Below are 19,498 nucleotides of genomic sequence, written 5' to 3'. Positions count from 1 at the left end.
AGCGTGGCTGAGAGCACCATCTCCACCTCTGAATTCCTGAACTTGAAGCACAGAATTCCAGGACGGAAATGCATGGGGTTGCCCCACCCGGGACTCACCCAGCCAGGAAGCCTTCCTAGAACCTTGCCAACTGGCAGCCTCTCTAACATCCGCTTAGACACCTGCAGGGGCGGAGCCTCAGCTGTCCCCAGGAAGCACTGTCGAAACGCTCCGATCCCTAGAACAGAAAGTGCCCGCAGAGCCCCCTTCCATCCTTCATCATTCCCTAAGCCATGTGCTCAGTATCGTGTGGACACTCAGGGGAGAAAGACCCAAGCAGAATAATAAGCCCAGAGCTACGGTTTAGATGTGAGGTGCCCCCAAAAGCTCATGTGTAAGGCAATGCGCAGAAGTTCAGAGGCGGAAGGATCGGGTCACGAGAACGTCAGTCAGTGCGCTAACCCCCTGATGGGATGAGCTGAGTGGTCAGTGTGGGCAGGCGGGTGTGGCTGGAGGAGCTGGGTTCTGGGGCAGTCGTTGGGGTTTATATTTTGTCTGTGGTGAGGGGACTCTCTCTCTGCTTCCTGGTGCCATGTTCCTCCACCAGGTGCTTCCGCCATGATGTTCGGCCTCATCTCAGAATGCAGCTGACCCCTGACCCCGTGAGCCCCCACGTCAACTTCTCCTCTAAATTTGTTGTCAGGTCCTTTGGTCACAGCTGCAGAAAAGCTGACGAAAGCACCCACGGAGGAGTTTGCATTTTGCAAGAGTCATTTCACGAACACAATCAGTCCTCCTGTCACGGACTCTCAGAGCTGACATCTGTCCTCTTCGAGGCAGTGACCACAGCCTGAAAGACTCACTCGATGCTCTCTCCTTCAGCACCAGCCGTTCCCTTCAACTACGAACAGACTGCCTCGTTCTGACCCCACGCTCTCCTTCCAATGCCCATGCCTAGTAGGTGCTCAAGAAACACCTGCTGGGTAAGTGAACACGGCCCCATGCGTTGAGTTGTTTGCGAGAGTTCTGAATATTCTGAGTGTTGAGGGTCCTGCCCAGTCACGGCCATTGAGTCAGGAAGGGGGTGGGGAATAGAGGAGGGTAAGGTCTCTGGGGGTGACGCTAAAGCTCAGCCTTGGAGGGAGAGTTGGAATGTGCCCAACGGAGGGCGAAGAAGGGCAGCAGGGCGGCCTAGCACCCCGCGGAGGAGGGACAGGACACCAGCACCTTCGGGGTACTGCAAACGGGCCCCACCGCCCTGTGAGGTGGGCACATCTGGGAGCAAGGGAGGAAGCAGGACTGGAGAAGTGGGTCCAGAGGTCCTGTTCAGAGGGACCTTGCATGTGGGGCCCACGACCTTGAACTCGGTCCTTAGGGTGGTGGAGGGCTCTCGTGAAGGGTGGGGTGGGAGGGGCGGTCACAGAAGGGCAGACGTGTGTGGGAGAAGCATGTGGCCGCATCTGCCGGCAACGAGGCTGACTGTCCCCCGGGCCTGTCACCAGAAGAGGGAGCGGAGGGGGGGGGGCCTGAGCGGGTTTTCTGGAATGTCCCCCATCACAGTCGTGGGGTCCTATTTCCCTGCCGCAGGAGCAGAGTTCACCCTTAATCCTTCTCTGCCAAGGTGAGTGGGTCCCGCGTCTTTGAGCCCAGCAGGGTGCAGGCCAAGCAGTGGGGCTGGAACCATGCTCTCGACGCAGCTCCTGGGCCCCCTGGCTCTGAGGCCCTGCCGGCAGCTCAGGCCAGCACCCCAGCCGTGATGAAGAGGGTCCAGAGCGGGGTGCCCTGACCCGCATCACTGGCCTCCTCCGCCAGCCGGCTGCTCTGGAGAGGAGTCGGGGCAGGGAGGTGGTAGGTGGGGAAGAGGCAGAACAGCCAAGAGACACCAGCTCACTTCATCCTTCTGTTTTACTGGCGGATCCTGAAGCTCAGAGAGGGCAGGTTGTTTGCTCAAGGCCACACAGCAGGACCTCATGTCCCACGTGCTGCTCTTCTCTCTTCTCTGCACTTGTGAGGATACACCCCACCACCCTCTGCACCTGGGACCTGCCAGGCTACAGTCTTTCTCTCACCACCATCCAATGGGAAAGCCCCTCACTGCTGGAGTCCATGTGTGGTCCAACAGAACATCTTGTTATTTGGGGGTTCACTCCAATTCTTGGCTCCCCTCCTGCCAGTTTGAAAGCCAAGAGCCCTTATCAACCCCACATGGGGCAGAGAAGAGGTCTCCTTGCCAGTATCAGAAACCTGATCTTAATCCCCAAGAGCAGATGGATTCTTTCCTGATCAAAGACTCTTGTTCTTGTGCCAGGGCGATGATGTGCTGCCTGGGCAAGTCTCTCCTCTTCCCGCTTCTGGTCTCCTTTGCCCGTCCAAAGGCATCTGTGTGCATATCCAGGCTGGCTGAGCCGCAGTCTGGACAGACCCTAATCCAAGGACACAGGTCTTCCCACCAAGGCCGACTGCCGCCCCTCCCCAGCCATCTCCTCTTTCCTGGCCCCTGGAAGACCTGTGGACAGTGGGGTCTCCTGACAGCCTTGCAGTCCCCGGGGTCTGCTGGACCCATCCCAAGGGTGGACTTGGGGACCCAGGCTGCACGGTTCACCCTGGATGCCCAGACGCTTGCTGCCAAGCCTGATGGTGGGTGTCAAGGAGCCTCGGGAAGGGTCGGCCCTCAGGCCCCACACGCGCCCACGTAGCAGGCACATTTTCTGGGGTTTTAAGCACCCCCAGAAGCCCATCCATATACTCAGTTGGGATCCAGAGACTCACATAAGGGCCGCGGCCCAGGGCCTGCCCATCACCACGGCGCGCGTGGAAGCAGATAATAAAACAGAGAGAGAAACAAAGACGGAGCCCTAAGGTGCCAGGTGAATGAGACGCAGAGGGAACACAGCGGGATCTCTCAGTTTTGTCCTGTCAGAGGGTGGGACGGACTGGCGGGCAGGGAGTGAGCGAGACGTGGCCAGGCCAGACAGGAGGTGAAGCCACCTGAGGCACGGGATGGAAACGGCTTGCCTGCAGGGCGGCTGCTGACTGGCACCAGTCCCGGGAGGTGTCGGGCAGAGGCCTGACCAAGCCCCGTGGCCAGGCAGACAAGAGGGTCTTAGCGACTCAGTGCCGCAGGCTGGACCGGAAGCTGGCCCTGGAGGGGACGGTCTGCGTGGTGCTCAGGATGCCGTGGGAACGGCTGGGGCAGCGGTTAATCGGGCAGAGCAGGGATCTCCCTTCGAGCACCCGCTGCGTGGCTCCGTCACCCCGGAGCTGAGCATCCGGGAAGCTCACGTTCTCCGGGAGCCGGGGCTGCCCAGGCGTAGGCTGCAGGGATGAGAAGTTGGGCAAAGACAATGTTCTAGGCAGCTGGTGGGCAGCGTGCAGATGGAGGTGGCTCGGACAGAAGCAGTCATGTCCTTATGTGGCCTGCAAAGATCTGTCCAGAAGGTCAAGGTCAAGGCCCTTTAAGAGGGAAAACCTCAGTTGGGTGGAGTGGCGCGCAACTGCGATCTCAGCCGCTCGGGAGGCTGAGGCAGGAGGATCTGAGCCAGGCTCAGCAAAAGTGAGGCCCTGAGCAACTCAGTGAGACTCTGTCTCTAAATAAAACAAAACAGGGCTGGAGGTGCGGCTCAGTGGTTAAGGCCCCCGAGTTCAAACCTCAAGGCCATCCCCGTCCTGTCTCCGTGCTCCCCACACCTCCAGCCAGGCTTCTGCCCTTGTTATTGCCAAAGAAGCTGCTCCTCCCCAGGTCCTCAGGGCTCCATGTCGCAAGTTCAAGTCCACCTCTGTTCTGGAGTCACTGACGCACTGGGAGCCGGAAGCCTCTCTGGGAATCCGGGACACCCCCTTTTGGCTTCTCCTCAGCCTCTCTGCTGGCCTCCTTTTCCGTCTCCACATCTTGGGGCGCCCCCTGCCCAGCACTGAGACCTTGTCTTCCTTCCCCTCGGGTCATCTCTCCAAGCCTACAGCTCTAGGTTCTGTCCAGATTCTGATGACCTTGTCTTGGTCCATTTCCTGTAGCAAACCACCCGCTGGGCCGTTGATAAACACTTGTTTTCTTAGGCCCCCGGTTCCGGAGGCTGCGGGTTCCCAAATTAAGGGGCCACATCTGGCCTCTGGTGGCACCACAAAATGGCAGAAGGAGACACGTCCCCGAGGGAGAATTCACCTTCTGATCAGGGAAACGCGCCCCAGTCACTGAGCCGCTCCTGTGACGGCAGTGTGGACCACTGGTGAGGACGGGCCCGGGGCCTCGTCACCGTACAGGTCCCTCTCCCAGGGCCCCTGCCCTGGGGACTCAGCTTCGGGGACACCTCTGAGTCCTGACGTGGTGACTCCTAAGCACGGCCTCCGACCTGACCTCTTCCCAGAACTCTGGACGTGTGGCCTCAACCGCGGTTGTCCTGGCTCCAGCCCCGGGCTGCACGGCGAGGGGCACCGGGCCCGTCTCTCCCTCCTCCTCCTCCTCCCCCGTCCCACCCGCCGCCCAGGCCCCAGGCCAGGAGTCTCCGGAGCCCTTCCCAACATTCCTTCCACGGGCTCCCCGGAAACCCCAAGTGGAACCCGCCCTCCAGACGCTTCGCACCTCAGCCTGGGGGGCCTCCCTGCTCTGCCTCCGGGCCTCCCTCCTGCCACGTCTCCTCCTCCTCCGACGAGCCACCAGCATTGATCTCTTGACAAAGCAAACCTGATCTTGAGGCCTCCCTGCTCCGTCCCCCGTGCTTCCTGTTGTCCTTAGGAAAACTGTCCGGCAGTTCCCTGGAGCGCAAGGCTGGGCGCGAGGTCCCTGCCCGCCGCAGCACGGCCTCTTAACGCCCCTCTCTGGCCGTGTGGGCTCTGCCTTCTGATCTGTGGGCACCTAGGTCCTCTGCCTCCTCCCCCCAAGGTGGCTTTGCCGCTGCCTCCATGATCGCACCTGATGTGAGGGTCTTTCTCTGACCATCTGATCCTCTTCTATCCCTCCGGCCCGTCTGATCGCTTGCCTTCGTGGCTGCCTGCTGCCTCTCTTGTTTGCCCTTCTAACTCTGCCCCCCAGGGAAGCTGCAGGGCTGCCAGAGCTTGTGCCTGGAACCTGCCTAGCTCTGCGGCCATAAATTGGTGTCAAGGGGCTGATTAAGGAGACATCCGCCCTGAGTCCCCACCCTGAGGGCCCTGAGCTGACGGAAGACAGCCTCAGACACCAGCACAGTTTCGCTGGTGGCCTCTCCCTGGCTGCCTCCCCTTCCCTCTGTGTGGCCGCTGTGCTAGGACTGGGCACAAGGCAGCCTTCCCCAGAGGGAACCTGGCCCTTCAGGAGGCCAGGGACGGGGAGGGAGTCCTGGGCGAGTCCGCTGGGCCTGATCCGCCCTGGCGCCCAGCCTCCCCGCTCTCCCTCCTCCAGACCCTGGAGCTGTGGAGACCCGGAGTCCTGGAGCAGGACACGGGTCCAGGGCTGACAGGCTGCACTGGCCACCGTGTGTCCAGTCCGGTCCTCTTGGTCACCTGAGGGTGCTCCCGCCTCTTGCCCTTAGAGCCCTGGGCTATGGTGCTGCCTCGTGGTCCCCATTTTCTGTTTTTCCTCAAACAAAACACCGCCAAGGGCTGCGGGCAGGAGAGAGCCAAGGCAGCAACGGCCGGCCTCCCGAAACTGCTCCGCCTCAGGAGAGCCAGGACTGCCAAGAACTGAAATCCAGTGAATTCCCAGCATGGCCACAGAGGAACGTGGGAGTGGACCTGATGGACAGGCCACCCGTCAGGCCTCCCAGGAGTGTTGGTGGCTGGATGGGAGCCAAGACACCTGACCCCAGGGACCCCCGCACCTTCCCCTCCATTCTGCAGACAGCCCCTCTGGATCCGTTAAGTCGCACATGGGACAACAGACCTCACGAGCAGAGGATCCGAGCCGCCATGGACTGGGAGGCTGGGTGTGGAGGCCGGGTGTGGAGGCCGGGCATGGAGGCTAACCCGTCCGAGCCCAGCAAGCACTTGGTTTCCCCACCCGTTTCAGATCAGGTTTCAGAGCTCACAAGGGAGGTCCGCACGCAGACTCCAGCGCAGGACCCCACACCTGGGCCCAGCCCGACCACCCTGCCCCGCCTCCCGAGTCCCTGCCCTGATGGTCCTGAGCCGCCACTGCCCCTCCTGCAGCGGCACCCGCAGAGCCCGCTGGGAAGGGAGCCTGGCGGGGTGGGGTCCTCCGGCCATCGACCACCATGAGTCTGCAGCTCCCTCGCGGGGAGCAGGCGAGACAAGGGCACGGAAGGCGGGGCCCGGGTGCCGCCTGCGCTCTCCTCCCTCCTCTCCGCCCTGGCTCTCTTCTCTATGGCCTGGTCACCTGGGCCCAGGGCAGCTCCCTGGGACAAGTGGGGAGGAGGGAGACCAAACATAGGCGGGTGATAAAAGGGCCGTGCACGGTGACCTCCCGCCACGCTCTGAGGCTGGGTAACGGATTTCTGTGACATCAACAGACCTCTGGCTGTGCCTGTCGGGCCGGCGACACCCACTAAATGTGCTCAGACAGGGTTTCCTAATAAGCAAGTCGCCTTTTCCCACAATCCACAGAGCCCTGGAGTCCCAAAGACCCCCCTTCCCCACGACAGAGAAATACCACCGACGACTGTCCGCCACGCCCACCTGAAACCCAAGCAGGCTGCGTGGGGCTCGGGAGAATGTGCGCCTGTTTGTTTTTACAGCTCTGCCTTTGTTAACTTAGCAAACAGGGACGGTGGTGGCTCTTCAGTAGGTGTCGAGAGAACAGTGGGGACACGATGGGGCTGCTGCCCTCGAAGCGTCCGTGGCCCCGTGAAAGGTGTTCTGACGGGATGCTAGCACTCACGTGGGGACCACACGAGGCTTCGTGTAGGAGGGCATGTCTGGAACTCTCTGGAGAGGCCAGGAAGACAACGTGGGCTGAGACACAGTCTCCATGGACAGACCGGGTTTCTTCATTTGAAATGCAGGATGAACCGACCTTATAGAGCCAATGTGACGTGAACGTGATGATGTCCATAAAGCTTCAGTGCCTGCCTGCCTCATGGTAAGGGCTCAATAATGTCAGGACCCAAATTAGCACTAGCAGCATTGTGGACCAGTCCCCAGTGGGGAGGAAGGCCTAGGTCAAGATACGGTGTATCTTTCACTTCTGGAGCAGTCCGGCCCAGAAGGCTCGGGTAAACAGAATGTTACAGCACCACCTCCTACTGGCCAAGCGTGGAATTGCACCTCTCCTCTACTAGCCACTCTATATTGTTAGGAAAATGAAAATAGAGCTATGTGCGTGAGCTGCAGAGATGGAGCCTGGGAGACTCAAACCTAGGAGAGGAACCCTAAAACGGAGCAAAAATCATGCAGAGATGGTGAGGAGGGACGTGACGCATCTTTAAATTGAACAGGACCTTGACAGGCAACTACGGTGCCCAGAATCTCAGGCCTCAAGACTCTCTTGACATCTTTTGTACGTTCTGCATAGGCTTTTGAGAACCATAGCCCTGACCCTCTTCCCACCCTCCCTCACCACCTGCACGATCTAAGGATGGCAGGTTACAAAAATAGAATTCCATTCACTGAAATTCATTTTACAGTGAGTATTCTAAGAAAGCTGGCTTGATAAACAGTCCTTTGTTAGACAAGCACCACATATTCCAGAGGCCACTGGGAAAAAAAATCCAAATATCTAGAGCAGTCCGTGGTGCCACAGAACGTTCCGTGATGAGGCAAATGTTCTATATATGTTCTGTCCACTCTGGTGACTCCGTGTGGCTAGTGAGCACTGGAAATGTGGCTAATTTGACTGAGAAAGTGAATTTTTAATTTAGTTTAATTTCAACTAAATTTAAATGGAAACAGCCATGCTACCATGCTGGACAAGGGGCCCAGGGGCTCTGACCACGTCCCTTTCTTGATTTTATTCTGTATTTCCGGCATCTTCTAAAAATTGGCTGAGCCTCTTCCCAGTTGGCCAGACCATGATCCTTCCCTCCCCCAAGAGACCCACAGGCAGGAGCTTCCCAGAGGTTCAGCCAGGGGTCTCCTTAACTCAGAGGGGTGGTCCCTTGAGCGTCAGGCAATTTTATCAGATCTCCCAATCTCCCCATAGCGGATCCAGTCCATTCGTTGGTCTTTGGAAAGTTCAGGACGCACCCATTGCTAGGATGACGTCTTTGGGACTAGAGGGGGGCCGTGGCCTTCATGCCGGTTTGGGCCGTTCGGTGCACACCGGGCAGAGCGGGCCACGGCGGCTGTTCACCTGCCCTGCTTTCCCTTGGGGAGGGACTGGAGGCGGCCCTGGCGGGGCCTGTGTGACCTATTCATTTCTCTCCAAGCCCGGCTCTGTAGGCTCATTCACAGGGTGGGGGAGGGAGCTGGGCGGGAGGCGAGCGCCGCTGGAAACAACGGCCCCGCACAGGCCCGGGCAGCTGGCCGCGGGGGGTGGGGGCAGAGCAGGGGTCCAGGGGGTCCAGCTGGAGGAGGGCCGAGGAGCTTCTTGCTGCTTCTCCCCTGCCCCCGGCAGCCCCGGCTGGGGCCCTGGTTCCTGGAGGCCCCATCTAGTCAGCCCTTATCTCTCTGCCTTCAGCTGGATCCTGGGGGAAAGGGACGCTCGGTGAGGGACAGCAGAGTGGCAGCGGGCAGAGAGAAAACTGGCAGCCTGAAGTCACTTCCCTGGAATTTCCTTCCGTCCTCTGCCTGCTGCTCTCCATCATGGGCAGGGCACGTGGGCTGCCCGGTCCCAGGGAGAGTCACCGGTCAGCTGAGGCACCACCTCAGTCCAACTACAGAATTAAAAGGGCCCAGGCATTTGGCTCTGGTGGGTGATTTGCATGTGATTTGCATACATCTGCATGCCCCACTCCGGAGGCCCTCAGTCAGAGGATGTGAAATGAGATGAAATAAATTAATTAGTGCAGCCTACCGTAGCCTGGCATGCAGGCCTGACACCCGTAAGGACTGTCACCGATGCTTCAGGCAGTCACCGCCACCACAGGCGAGGATGGCGAGGCAGGGCCGGGGCCCAGGGCCAGGGACAGGGCTGGGGAGGAAGGGGGGGCAGCCAGGCCCTGGCCTTGTCCCTACTCTGACATCTGCCTCTGTGAGAAGGACAGTGACACTGGCTTTCAACCCAGAGTGCAGGTAGGTGCTTCAAGGTGACCGCGGGCAGCGGAGGCCCCTGCCCACCTTCACCCCCACCAACTCTTCTTCTCTTTCCACGCCCCCTTCCCATCCCATCTAGGAGGGCCGAGGGCAGGGCCCGGCTCCAGGGTCCTCGCAGTGAGCTGGAGTGACTGTTTCCAGTCCCTCTGCCAGGTGCCAATGAGGTGCTCACAGTCTGCACCGGCCGCGTGGTCCCAGGCCCCGTAACCACACTTCTTAGTGACTCAGTTCACGGCACCATTTCTCAGGGGCCTTGCTGTCTCCAGGCCTGCTGGTCTACCCAGGATGCCACCCTCTTCCAAGGCCAAGATCCCGTGGGGTGCGGGTTTCCACTGTGGGGACCAGATGGAAGGCGCTGGGGCTGATCTTAGGCAGGGCCGGCGACGGGGCTGACGTGGAACCATGATTTGGGTCAAAAGGAGCACAGATCACAGCCAACAGCACGGCACCCGTCGGTGGAGGAGGAATCAACACACAAATGCAAGAAGGAACGGCAAAGACGGGCTGGCCCAGGGCAAGACTGGACAGAGAGCAAGGAGGAGGGGACGACATTTCCTAGCTGAGACCAGGAGTGACCAGGTGCCCAGGGTTAGCCTCTGGGTCCGTGTGAAGAGAGGGTGACTGGCTTACCAAGATTGGAACCGTGTGGTCTTAGATCGGGGGCTTGGGACTATAGTCTGCAAACCAAATCAGCCTGCATCCTGTTTCCTGTATGGCCCAAGAGCTAAGAATAGTTTTACTCTTTTTTAACAGCGAGAAAGAAATTAAAAGAGGAATATTTTGCAATAGGCGAAAATTGCACCAAATTCAAATTTTGGTGTCCATGTGCCAATGCTTCCTGGGACCACAGCTGTGCCCACCCACTTACACCCTGTCAGAGGCAGTGTGAGAGGTTTCGACCGAGGCCACGTGGTCAGCAGAGAGGAAGACTTACCCTCTGGGTCTCACTGAAACATGTTGCCCACCCGTTTCAGCTGATGGGAGGGGCATTCTCTGCAGGGCCCACTCTGCACACCTCAGCATCGTCTGCACAGGAGCCTCGTGCCAGCTCTACCTGATCCAGAGCCCAGCCCCTGCTCCCTCGTGGCAGAGGAGGGCATCCTGGGTGGCCTATCCAGACCCATGAAGATGTCCTCAGGGACTGAAAGGACCCCTGTGCCCAAGGCCAAGAGCTGTTCTTCCTGCGAATGACAACTGAGCCCCGCTCATCTCTGACCACTCTCCTTCTCAGACCTAAATTTATGGTGCCGGACACCAGACTGGTCCTGCGTGTAATGGGATTGGATGCAGATTATCTCTGCAATGTGATTTTAAAGAGGACAGGAAGCCTTCTTCTTCCCTCCCCCTTGCCAAGAACATCACCCAAAGCCTCTTACTTGGAATCCCTCCATTATGGTTCCTTAGTTGTGCACGGGCACCATGACCCACCGTGTTATCAGTAACTTCAAACTGGGCTCTAGGGGGGCTTCCTCAGAGTAGGGGCCTTTCAGGGACACATGGGAGGTAAGAAAGAGATCCTGAGAACAGAGGAGAAGTTTGGGCAAGTGGTCTTTGAGGAGTGTCACATCAGATGGGGACTTGGCGGAGGGCAACAGGACCACTCAAGACAGAGAACATAGCAGCACCTGTGAGGGTATCAGGGCTCCAGCGACTGCAGGCAGCCCTGGCACGGCAGGGGCAGCAGTGGTGACTTACCCGGTACCACACGATCTCACGCATGCGACCGTCAGTCTTGAAATTACACTTCAAGGTCACCGCATCCCCAGCCACCACAGGGGGCAGAGGCTCAATGTTAACGGTCAGGTAACCTGCAGAGGAAAGAAGAGGCCGGTGAGGGTGGAGAGGACCAGGAGGCTGGGCTGACCCTGCGGGCAGGGGAAGGCGTACGGAGGAGCTGAGTCCCTGACAACCCTGGGCTGCTGGCTCTGCAGCCTGTACAGTCGGTGACAATCATGCTCCTCTTGCCGCTCATCCACGTCTCCCTGTCTGCCACCTCCCTGGCTCCTCTGGACCCTGGATGGAAAGCACGTCTACTTGAGATGGTTTGACCCCAATGGTGGGCCCTCCTGGCACCTCAGGGAGAGCCTCCGTGTGTGTCCCAGAAGCCCCAGAGGAGCTCTGCAGCCAGGGTCCCTGAGCCACGCCAGGACACCTGTGCCCAGCCTCGTGGTGCACATGCCTCCAGTCGGTCCTGGAAGGGAGCCCCGGAGGCTGCCGTCGGTTTCATTAACACTTAGACCTCCCCACTCCGAGGGGGCGCAGAGAAGGGACGGCAGACGGCCACCTGAGCAGGACTCTCAAGTCCCAGCAAATAGCAGATGCGCCCCTTGCCGGCCAGCTGTCCCTGGGAACGCCTGCCAAGCTCCTTGGTACACAGGGATGGGACTCTTGTCCTGGTAGCCACACCCTCGGGACGCTGCTGCCTCCACACAGCGTCCAGCCTGGTGGGACCTCCGACCCGCTGCCTCCCCCGTCACGTCCCGAGGGCTGGGCGCCCACTCCTGCTCAGCAGGGACCTCCTTCTCAGGCCGAGCCCCCAGGAGCCTCTGATTGGCGGATGTCCCACCCCTGATCAAACAGATCAATCCGGTCCAATCGTCTTAATGAGAAAACTAGCCAGGACCGGCTGGGGATTTCAACTGTGCAGGCGACCTGAGCGGATCGAGCCGGGGCCTGACCCCTGCCTGGAACTTAATGGTTACAACACTCCAGGAAAGAAAAACAGGAATCGACCTCAGCAGGATCGATCTGGAAGCTGGCGTCAGATTGGACCTGTGTGGCCCGGAGGGAGAGGACAGGCCTGGGCTCCCGTTGCGGTCTCTAACCTGGGCCAAGGTCAGGCTCGCGGGGACACATGGCTGGACAGGCCCCGGCCAGGGGTGGGAAGCAGAGGGGACACAGGCCCACAGACCCGGCCGTACCACCACCACGCAGAGGGCAAGCGCAGAGGGGGACGGAAGGCACAGGGCTCAGGGGGCAGGGGCCGGGACCCTCGTCCAGCCGATGACCAGGGACCCACAGCTGGCACACAAGGCCACCCTCAGAAGGAGGGACCCAGCAAGCAGAGGTCCTCCAGTGTGACGTCGTGACGGTGGCGCACGCGTCCCGAGGCCCTGCCCGGCCCGGCGCTGGGCCAAGTGCTCCACACACATTAGCTGGTGGAAAGTGCCTGCTCAGAGGGAGGAGCGGTCACGAGCCCCACGCGCTGTGGGGAAACAGAGGCCAGGTGACCGCCTGGATCACACAGCTCCAAGTGGAGAGCCGAGGTGCGGATCCCACCCTTGGGCTGCGAGAGAAGCAGGAGAGAGAATCCGCAGGTCGCCCCAGACCTTTCCTGCTGGCCGCGGAGCTGGGCCCTTTCCTGCAGGGACCCTGACCTGAGTCCAGCGCCTGAGCCTGCTGGCCACAGTTCAGAGCCTGCAGGTCGACCACAGGGCCTCCTCTCCTGTGGGGCCGCCCTTCTGCTTCTCGCCTGCAAAGACACGGCTGAGAGCCGGGTGTCGTTGGTCCCCGTGGTGGTGGCCCTAGACCAGGGACGGCCCCTCCCACGGGCAGGAGGAGGGACGGCCACATCCCCAGGTGCACAGATTCAGCGGCTGGCACAGGTGCAGATGGCAGGTGCGCAGGAGGCCGCCAGGGCGGGGGGGGGGTCACCACCGCTGGCAAAGCCAGGAGGGCATCCCAGGTGGGGGAGGGGCGACGAATGGTGGCAGCTCGGTGACAGGGGCTGGGACAGCAGGAGCAGATGCCAGAGCAACAGGATCCGCAGGGCCTGCCAGGCGAGAGCAGAGGACTGCAGAGGCGGAGAGGGGGCTGGGGACATTGGAGCGAGACCCAGAGGCGGGCGGGAGCGGGGTGGTTAGCACAGGTTAAAATACGGGCCTTTCCCCTGACCGTGCAGAGGACGAGAGGCTGCGATCGATGGCCAGGCCATGGCTCTGTCATCAATCGACCTCGCGGAAAGGCGGGTAGAACAAGGTCACACCTGTGCCCTACCCCGCGGCTTCTCAGCACTCCCCTCCCCGCCCTCCGTCTTTCCTTGGGTCGTGAGTGATATTCACTGAATCTCTTCTGTACCAGGCACGTCCTAGGCCCTGGGGTACAGGGCGGCTCCAGACGCACACAGCCGACATTCCAGCAGATGGTGACTGAGTGACAGAAGACACCTGGCGGTGGGTAAGAGCGGAAGGGGGTGGGGCTGCTCTAGACACCCCCGGAGGCTTCTCTGAGGAGGTTGGAGCACGGAAGGAGGGAGCCACGTAGGTTCTGGGGAGAGCATTCCCGGCGGACACGGTAAGGACCACGGGCCTGAAGCTGGGCGGGACGCTCCGAGCTGAGGCCCTGTAGGAAGTTTTTCTGACCATTTTGACTCTGGACTCTGGAGCCTGTTTCTGGCAGAATACCTCGCAGGACTAAGAGAGGCTGAGGCAAGAGAGGGGACTGGGTGCAGAAGAGAAGGACACGCGCTTCCCGGGGCCCCAGCCTGGAGTAAGGGTCTCTGTCAGGTTGTCCCTGGGTGCCTGGCTGGCCCCACCCTAGCCCTGCGGAGCACCAGGGGACACCTCTGAGCTGAGCAGAGATGTGCTCCCGTCCCCCGGGGTGGGGACCACCCACAGTGACGCCCCGCCCCTGGGCTGCGGGCCTCGGGCGGCCGGCAGGCCTGAGCACCTCCAAGCCAGGGCCACCACCTGCCCGGCCAGCGCCATGCCACCCAGCCACGGGCCACCACCTGGCCGGCTCTCTCAGCCTCCTGCCCCGTAGGACAGCAGCCTGTGCTTTTGGCGGGAAGCCGAGGGGCTGCCGGGGCCACGCTGCAGCCGGACTGCCTGCTGCCCATCTGCCTCCCTCCTGGGATGTCAGCGGAGGCTTGGAATCAAGGTGACAGGGGCTGCTCCCCCAGCTGTCCTGGGTGCTGGCAGCTCGGTCCACGCGCCTCGCAGACGCTGAGGACCCGGTTCTGTCGCCAAGGGGCGCCTCGCTCCAACCCGCCTGGCTGCGCGGCCTCTCTCCACCACCCCTGCCCACCCCCCAGAGCAGGGCCCTGGCCTCACCGAGGCCACTCGGGGGTCCCAGGGCCGGGAGGCCTGGGAGCAGGGTCAGGCCGGGCAAGGAATGTGGGTTCACGGAGACCCCGATCCTCAGTCCCTCGGGGCCCGGGGCCCGGGCCTGGCACCGCTCCGGGGCTCCAAGGCCAGGACAAGCCTCGAGCACAGGTGGACGCTAAGCCTCAGGCCCCGGGGAGGCGGGAGGCGGGGCGCTCTCTGCACAGGAGCCTGGGGGGGCTCACAGCAGCCAGTTAGCACCTGATCACAGGGAGAATCGCCTTTCCAGACAAAATTTCCACAAAACTGCAGCGTTTTCCATACGCCCAGTGCTGGTTTTCCCTCAGCAAAGTCCCCACTCTGGCTTTCACCCCTCCCCGCCCCCTGCCCCCCACATCTGGAGCCGGTGTCTGGCTCCAGCATCTCTCCGTCCAGCACCCCGTCCAGTCTAGGGAGGATGGTCCCCGCTGAGGCGGAGGAACAGGCACCCGGACCTGGTCAGGGAGGAGGAGGAGAGGCAGCAATGACCAGGAGCCAGGCACCCATCCTGGGGATCACAGCCAAGGACATCAAGCCAGAGAGGAGGTCCAAGAAGGCCCCAGGGAAGTGGCTCGTGGAAGCAGCCTCCTGTGGCCGAGGCCCCCGGCTGAGCAGGAAGGGAGGAGAGGCGGATTCATGCACCCACGGGGCAGAGCAGAGGGGGTTCTGGTCCCAGCCATGCCGCCAGCCAGCTCGGGGACCTCTGGCGAGTTTCCTTTGCACCCCGGTGTCCTCCTCTGCCAACTGGTTCCCAGGACCTTCCTGCTCTGACCAGCCTGACTTGAGATGCGGACTGAGCCCCACCCTGGTCTCCACACGGAGGCTGACCCGGAGGCCGGAAGTGGAGGCGACACCGCGGCCTTCCATCCTGGTCCCACTCAAGGCCCTCTCTCAACGCCAGTGGGTGGGCCAATGACCCAGCCTCCAGCTGGGGACAGAGCTTTGTCTTTCTGGGCATTAAATTTGCCACCAATCGGTCTGGATGCACGAGCCGCCACCCCCACCAGCAGGCCACCGGATCAGGAATGGAGAGGATCCATCTGGACTAAGCAGTTCATCTCCGCCGGCCGCCTCGCTGCCCTACAGCTCCGATGGCGATGGCGTGCACGCCACTCCCCGGAGACCCGGCGAGAGCCAGTCGCAGGCGGTACTGAGGAGTCAGGTCCACACCCAGCGCCGTGAGGGCAACGGACTCCTCCACCCAGGAGCTGGCCTCCGGCACCTGGGGACGCTCCTCTCGGCTTCCCCGCTCAGAGCCAGTTCCACTGTGACAGGTCATGGAGGGACCCCAGGGGAACACAGGCCTGCCTGGGTGCCTTGCAGTGACCTGACCTGGGTTAGGCCTCCAGGTCCGCTTTGTCCAGGACGCCGCAGTTTCCTGGACTAAAGGGACTTTCAGCATTGAAAGTCAAAGTCCCTGGCTACCAGGAGGGCTGGTCACTCCCGTCATGATTCCACCAGGGCCGGTGGGCGGCCCAGGGCCAATCGCTAAACCTCGCCACCTCGTCAGCTAACGGGAGTAACCACCCCTCCATGGCCAGCGGTCAGGACTGGCTCCCTCCCGGCCTCGGCTCCATGGCTCTCCGTGGGCGGCTGTGGTGATAAGGGACAGAATTTGAGACCAGGGTCTCTTGGACTTTGGGCACCAACGCACACGCCCCAACTGCGTCCCTAAGAGGCACAGCCCTGGCCTTGCCATGGCTCCCTCCGGGAGGGCCGCCCAGGCCTGGCTCTTGGCCCTGCAGGTCCCTCTGCCCCTCCGACCTCACCCCTTGGCCGGGTCACACCCCACAGGCTGTCCCCAGCCTTCTCCCTCTCTCTTGGCTCGCGGAACTCCTGCTCGACCTTCGGGGAGTGTCCAGTCGGGATCCACCTGTTCTGCCGGGGTTCGCAGAGGCCTCGGTGAGCGATCGGAGGCCGGGCCTGGCTCGGTCTCATCAGCGGGAACAGACCTCGCTTCCCGCGTTTTAATCGCTACTTCACCCCGAGACTCTAGGACAGCGACCGGCACTTCTTAGAAGCCAAGTGTTTGTTGGAAAAATGAACACGTGATTCACACTTGGCAGTTTTCAAAGGATATCTGTAACTATTATCTCATCGATCACCTTTGTGACCCTGTAGGATAGTGTCCACTTTTAGAGGTGAGGAGACAGAAGCTCAGAGTGCCAGATGGCTTCCTCATGATCACAGAATGCCTGCCCCCTTCCAGCCATCACACAAGGAGCCTACCAACCCTGGATTCCAAACAGAGAAGCAGCAAACACAGGTGGGAGGGTTAGGGACCAGGAAGCCCATGAGAAGTCTTCCTTGGGCGCAGCAGGGTCAGACACCCTGTTACAGCCCCGGACACAAGTCACCCACGCGAGGCAGCAGGAGGGCTGACGGCTGAAGTCCTGTCCAAGTTCAAATCCAGCAGAGGAGCGGGAGGTGAGGACGCTAGGCCCGGGAGGTGTGCGCCTGAGAACCTTCTGGGACCACAGAGGACCCAGGGCTGGGGTCCCGGAACTGCCGCTTACCCCAGGAGAGCAGTAGGAAGAAAGAGCAGCAGGAGCACCCGTCATTCCAGTGAGGACAAAGGGCTGGGCCTGCCACCAGGCTGGAGTGCTCGAGGGAAGGGGCCTCAGTCCCCTTCTGCTTCTGGGAGCACAGAGGATCCGAGGACCCCGACTCCTGGAAAGCCAGCCTCGGCCACACCAAGACCGGACCGCGGCAGACAGGCGGCCGGTGGTGGACTGGCAGCTCCCTCAGCTGGGGCAGGTACGGAGGGCTGGGAAACACGCCCACCCCGGCCGCCGCACGACGCCCCAGCGCTCCGCCTTCTTATTGGCAGAAACTGGGGTGAGGGGTGGGGTGGGGGACCAAGGGGACCGATTAAGAAAAGAAAGCCGTTGAACGGGCTCATCCGCCTCTAAGAGGTCGATTCTGCCTCCCGGTAGCTCTGGAAACCGCCCACCAGACTCCACGCTCCGCCCGTCCGCCTGGGTCTGCGCCCCCAAAATCCCTCCCAGGACCCGCGGCAGCAGCCAGCCGGCCTCCAGCCTCCAGAGACAGCCTCCCACACCCAGGGCGGCATCTCCACGGTGTTTCCAAAAGGCACAGAGGCCCACGCCCCTCTTCACTAGCGCCACGCCATTTCCTGCCCCATTGGCTTTCGGCGCAGGATAAAGTTCAGAGTCTGTCATGGCCAGCTGGGTCCCTGACCAGCTTACCCTCTCGGGCCTCAGACTCAATCAGTCTCACATGGTGCTTCGCCACCTCGCAGCCACCACCGGCCTCCCCGAGCCCCTGGGCTCCTCCCCGCTGCCCGGGCCCTCTCCTCTTCCTGCAATGACCTTCCCTGAGCGCGTCCAGGGAAATCTGCCCACGTGCGTCCAGGTTCAACGGCACGGTCACCCGGCCTTGACGGACGTGTGTCTGGTCGCCCCTCTCCCGAGCTCCCGGACCCTGTGCGCACCTCAGTCGCGGCGCCTCCTCCTTCCACCCCCACGAGGCGCACGGCTCTTTGTGAGTCTGTCTCCACCAGGGGCTCAGCGAGGTGGGGCCGGGGCGCGCCTCCAGGTCCCTGCAGGGCGTCTGGCGCGTGCTGCTGCCCGGCCAGCGAGCTGCACCCGGGAAGGATGGCGTGAGCAGGGCAGGGCGTGGGCTCTGTGGCCCTGGAGCCAGGCCAGTGTGCACGGTGCTGTGGCCCCGGGAACAGGGGCGCCCCTCCACCCTGAGCCTCCCTGTCTTCCCACTGCTTTTGGGATGAAGAGACCCCCACCCCCGAGACCCCTCAAGGGTCTGCTTCCCCCTTACTCGTCCCTCGCCTCTCTCTTTTGCAGGCTAAGCCTCCAACACCTTGAACTGCTTACAGTCCCCCTAGCGTGGCCGGCTGCCTTTGCCTGGAACCTCTACTGTCACCGAGCCCATCCCTTCAGAGTGTCCCCCAGGCTGCGGCTTAGACATCGCTCACCCTGGAGGGACCTCAGCACACACCCGACATCACCCCTGGTCCCCCAGATCCAGGCCCCTCCCTCAGATCAATAGAGCCTGAATCCGCGCAGCACCACCCTCTCCTGCCAGTCTGTCTCCCCGGAGGCCTGGGGCCTCCTAAGTGGCCAGCACGTCTCATCACGGTGTTCTCATGCTGTGGCCACGCTGCTGGCATCCAGGACGTGTTAAGGAATGAGCAAACCCGTGGACGCACCAAGAATTCTGCAGACACCTTCCCGCCCAGCCGTGGCCGGAGGCCCCGTTCTGCCGGGCGGCGTGTGGCCTTGCTGGGCTGAGGCTCTCCAGCCTAAATCTCAGCTATAAAAGAACATGGAGAGGAGGAGTCGCCTACCCCCGCAGCCCCTGGGCCTCGCCTCCCCTGGCAGGGCAGCTCAGCTCTGGCCACCAGGGACCTCAACGCTTGGCAGCCTGTTCAGGGAGGTGCACTTGACACCTGAGGAGGTCCGGCCCCTGCCCAAGCCCCGTCTCCTGTGACGCCTTCGCCCTCTGTGATCTCCAGCCAGCTCATCAGACCCCTCCGGCAGGGGCGACGGATGTCCCAAAGCCTTGTATTAATGTATTATTCATGACTGTGTATTATCCATCACGAGTTTGTTTATTTATTATTAATATGTGTTTCATTATTGATAACGATGTGGTTATGCTATTGATAAGACTTGGAAGGCTGTTCCGTGGCCCTCAGGGGCCCGAGGCTCCGGTTCCCCGCAGGCAGAAGCGGTGTGGGTCCTTTTTCTTCCCATTTCATGTGTGGGAGACACTGAGGCCGGAGAAGCCCAGGACTTGTTTTCTCGGTCCCCAGCTCTCTGAGTGTCTGCCGGGGAAGGCGACTGTGGGAGAACCTTCATTAGGCCCGTGTCCGGGGCTGACCACAGGCCGCAGCTCCCTGTAGGGTGCTGTGCTGGACCTGCCAATCGTGGCTCCCTTGGGAACCCTGTGTCCACCCCAGGCTTCACCAAGGCCCACGCTGGGGCCCACATCAGTCTTCTTCGTGATGCCCCTTCGGCCCCCGAAACCCACACAGCTCCATTGGCTCCCAGGTCCTCTGCCGGTGTTTCCCAGCCTCCCCTGCAGTTTGGCAGGATCACGTGATCAAGTCCTGGCCAGGGCACTATGGCTTCCAGGCCTGCTCCCCAGAGCCCCCCGCCCCCCGCCCCCCGTCTCTCCTTGGCACCTTGGCAGAGAGAGTTCTGAGGACTCGCAGGAGGGGGCCCTCAGGTGGAAGGAGCCAGGGACTTGAGAGGAGTCCTCCGTGGTCCCCAGTGGACGCGGTGTGAATGAGAAACACCACCTCCCTGCGTTAAGCCGCCGGCTCCCGGGCGGCTGTGCGG

The 19,498-nt window shown here is 61.6% G+C and overlaps 1 protein-coding gene across 2 annotated transcripts in view; it reads right to left on the bottom strand.

Moving 5' to 3' along the window:
• IGSF21 (immunoglobin superfamily member 21) overlaps positions 1–19,498 on the bottom strand; it is a 195,723-nt gene that overhangs the window by 107,751 nt on the left and 68,474 nt on the right. For both annotated transcript variants that reach the window (XM_079147178.1, XM_079147179.1), the window contains exon 2: positions 10,792–10,904. In XM_079147178.1, the coding sequence (XP_079003304.1) occupies positions 10,792–10,904 (113 nt within the window). The remainder of the gene's footprint in view (positions 1–10,791; positions 10,905–19,498) is intronic.

Source organism: Sciurus vulgaris (assembly GCF_902686455.1).
Source record: "Sciurus vulgaris genome assembly, chromosome: 1".
NCBI lineage: Eukaryota > Metazoa > Chordata > Mammalia > Rodentia > Sciuridae > Sciurus > Sciurus vulgaris.
Note: the sequence above shows the minus strand (reverse complement) of the source record. Positions and strands in the feature narration are given on the sequence as shown.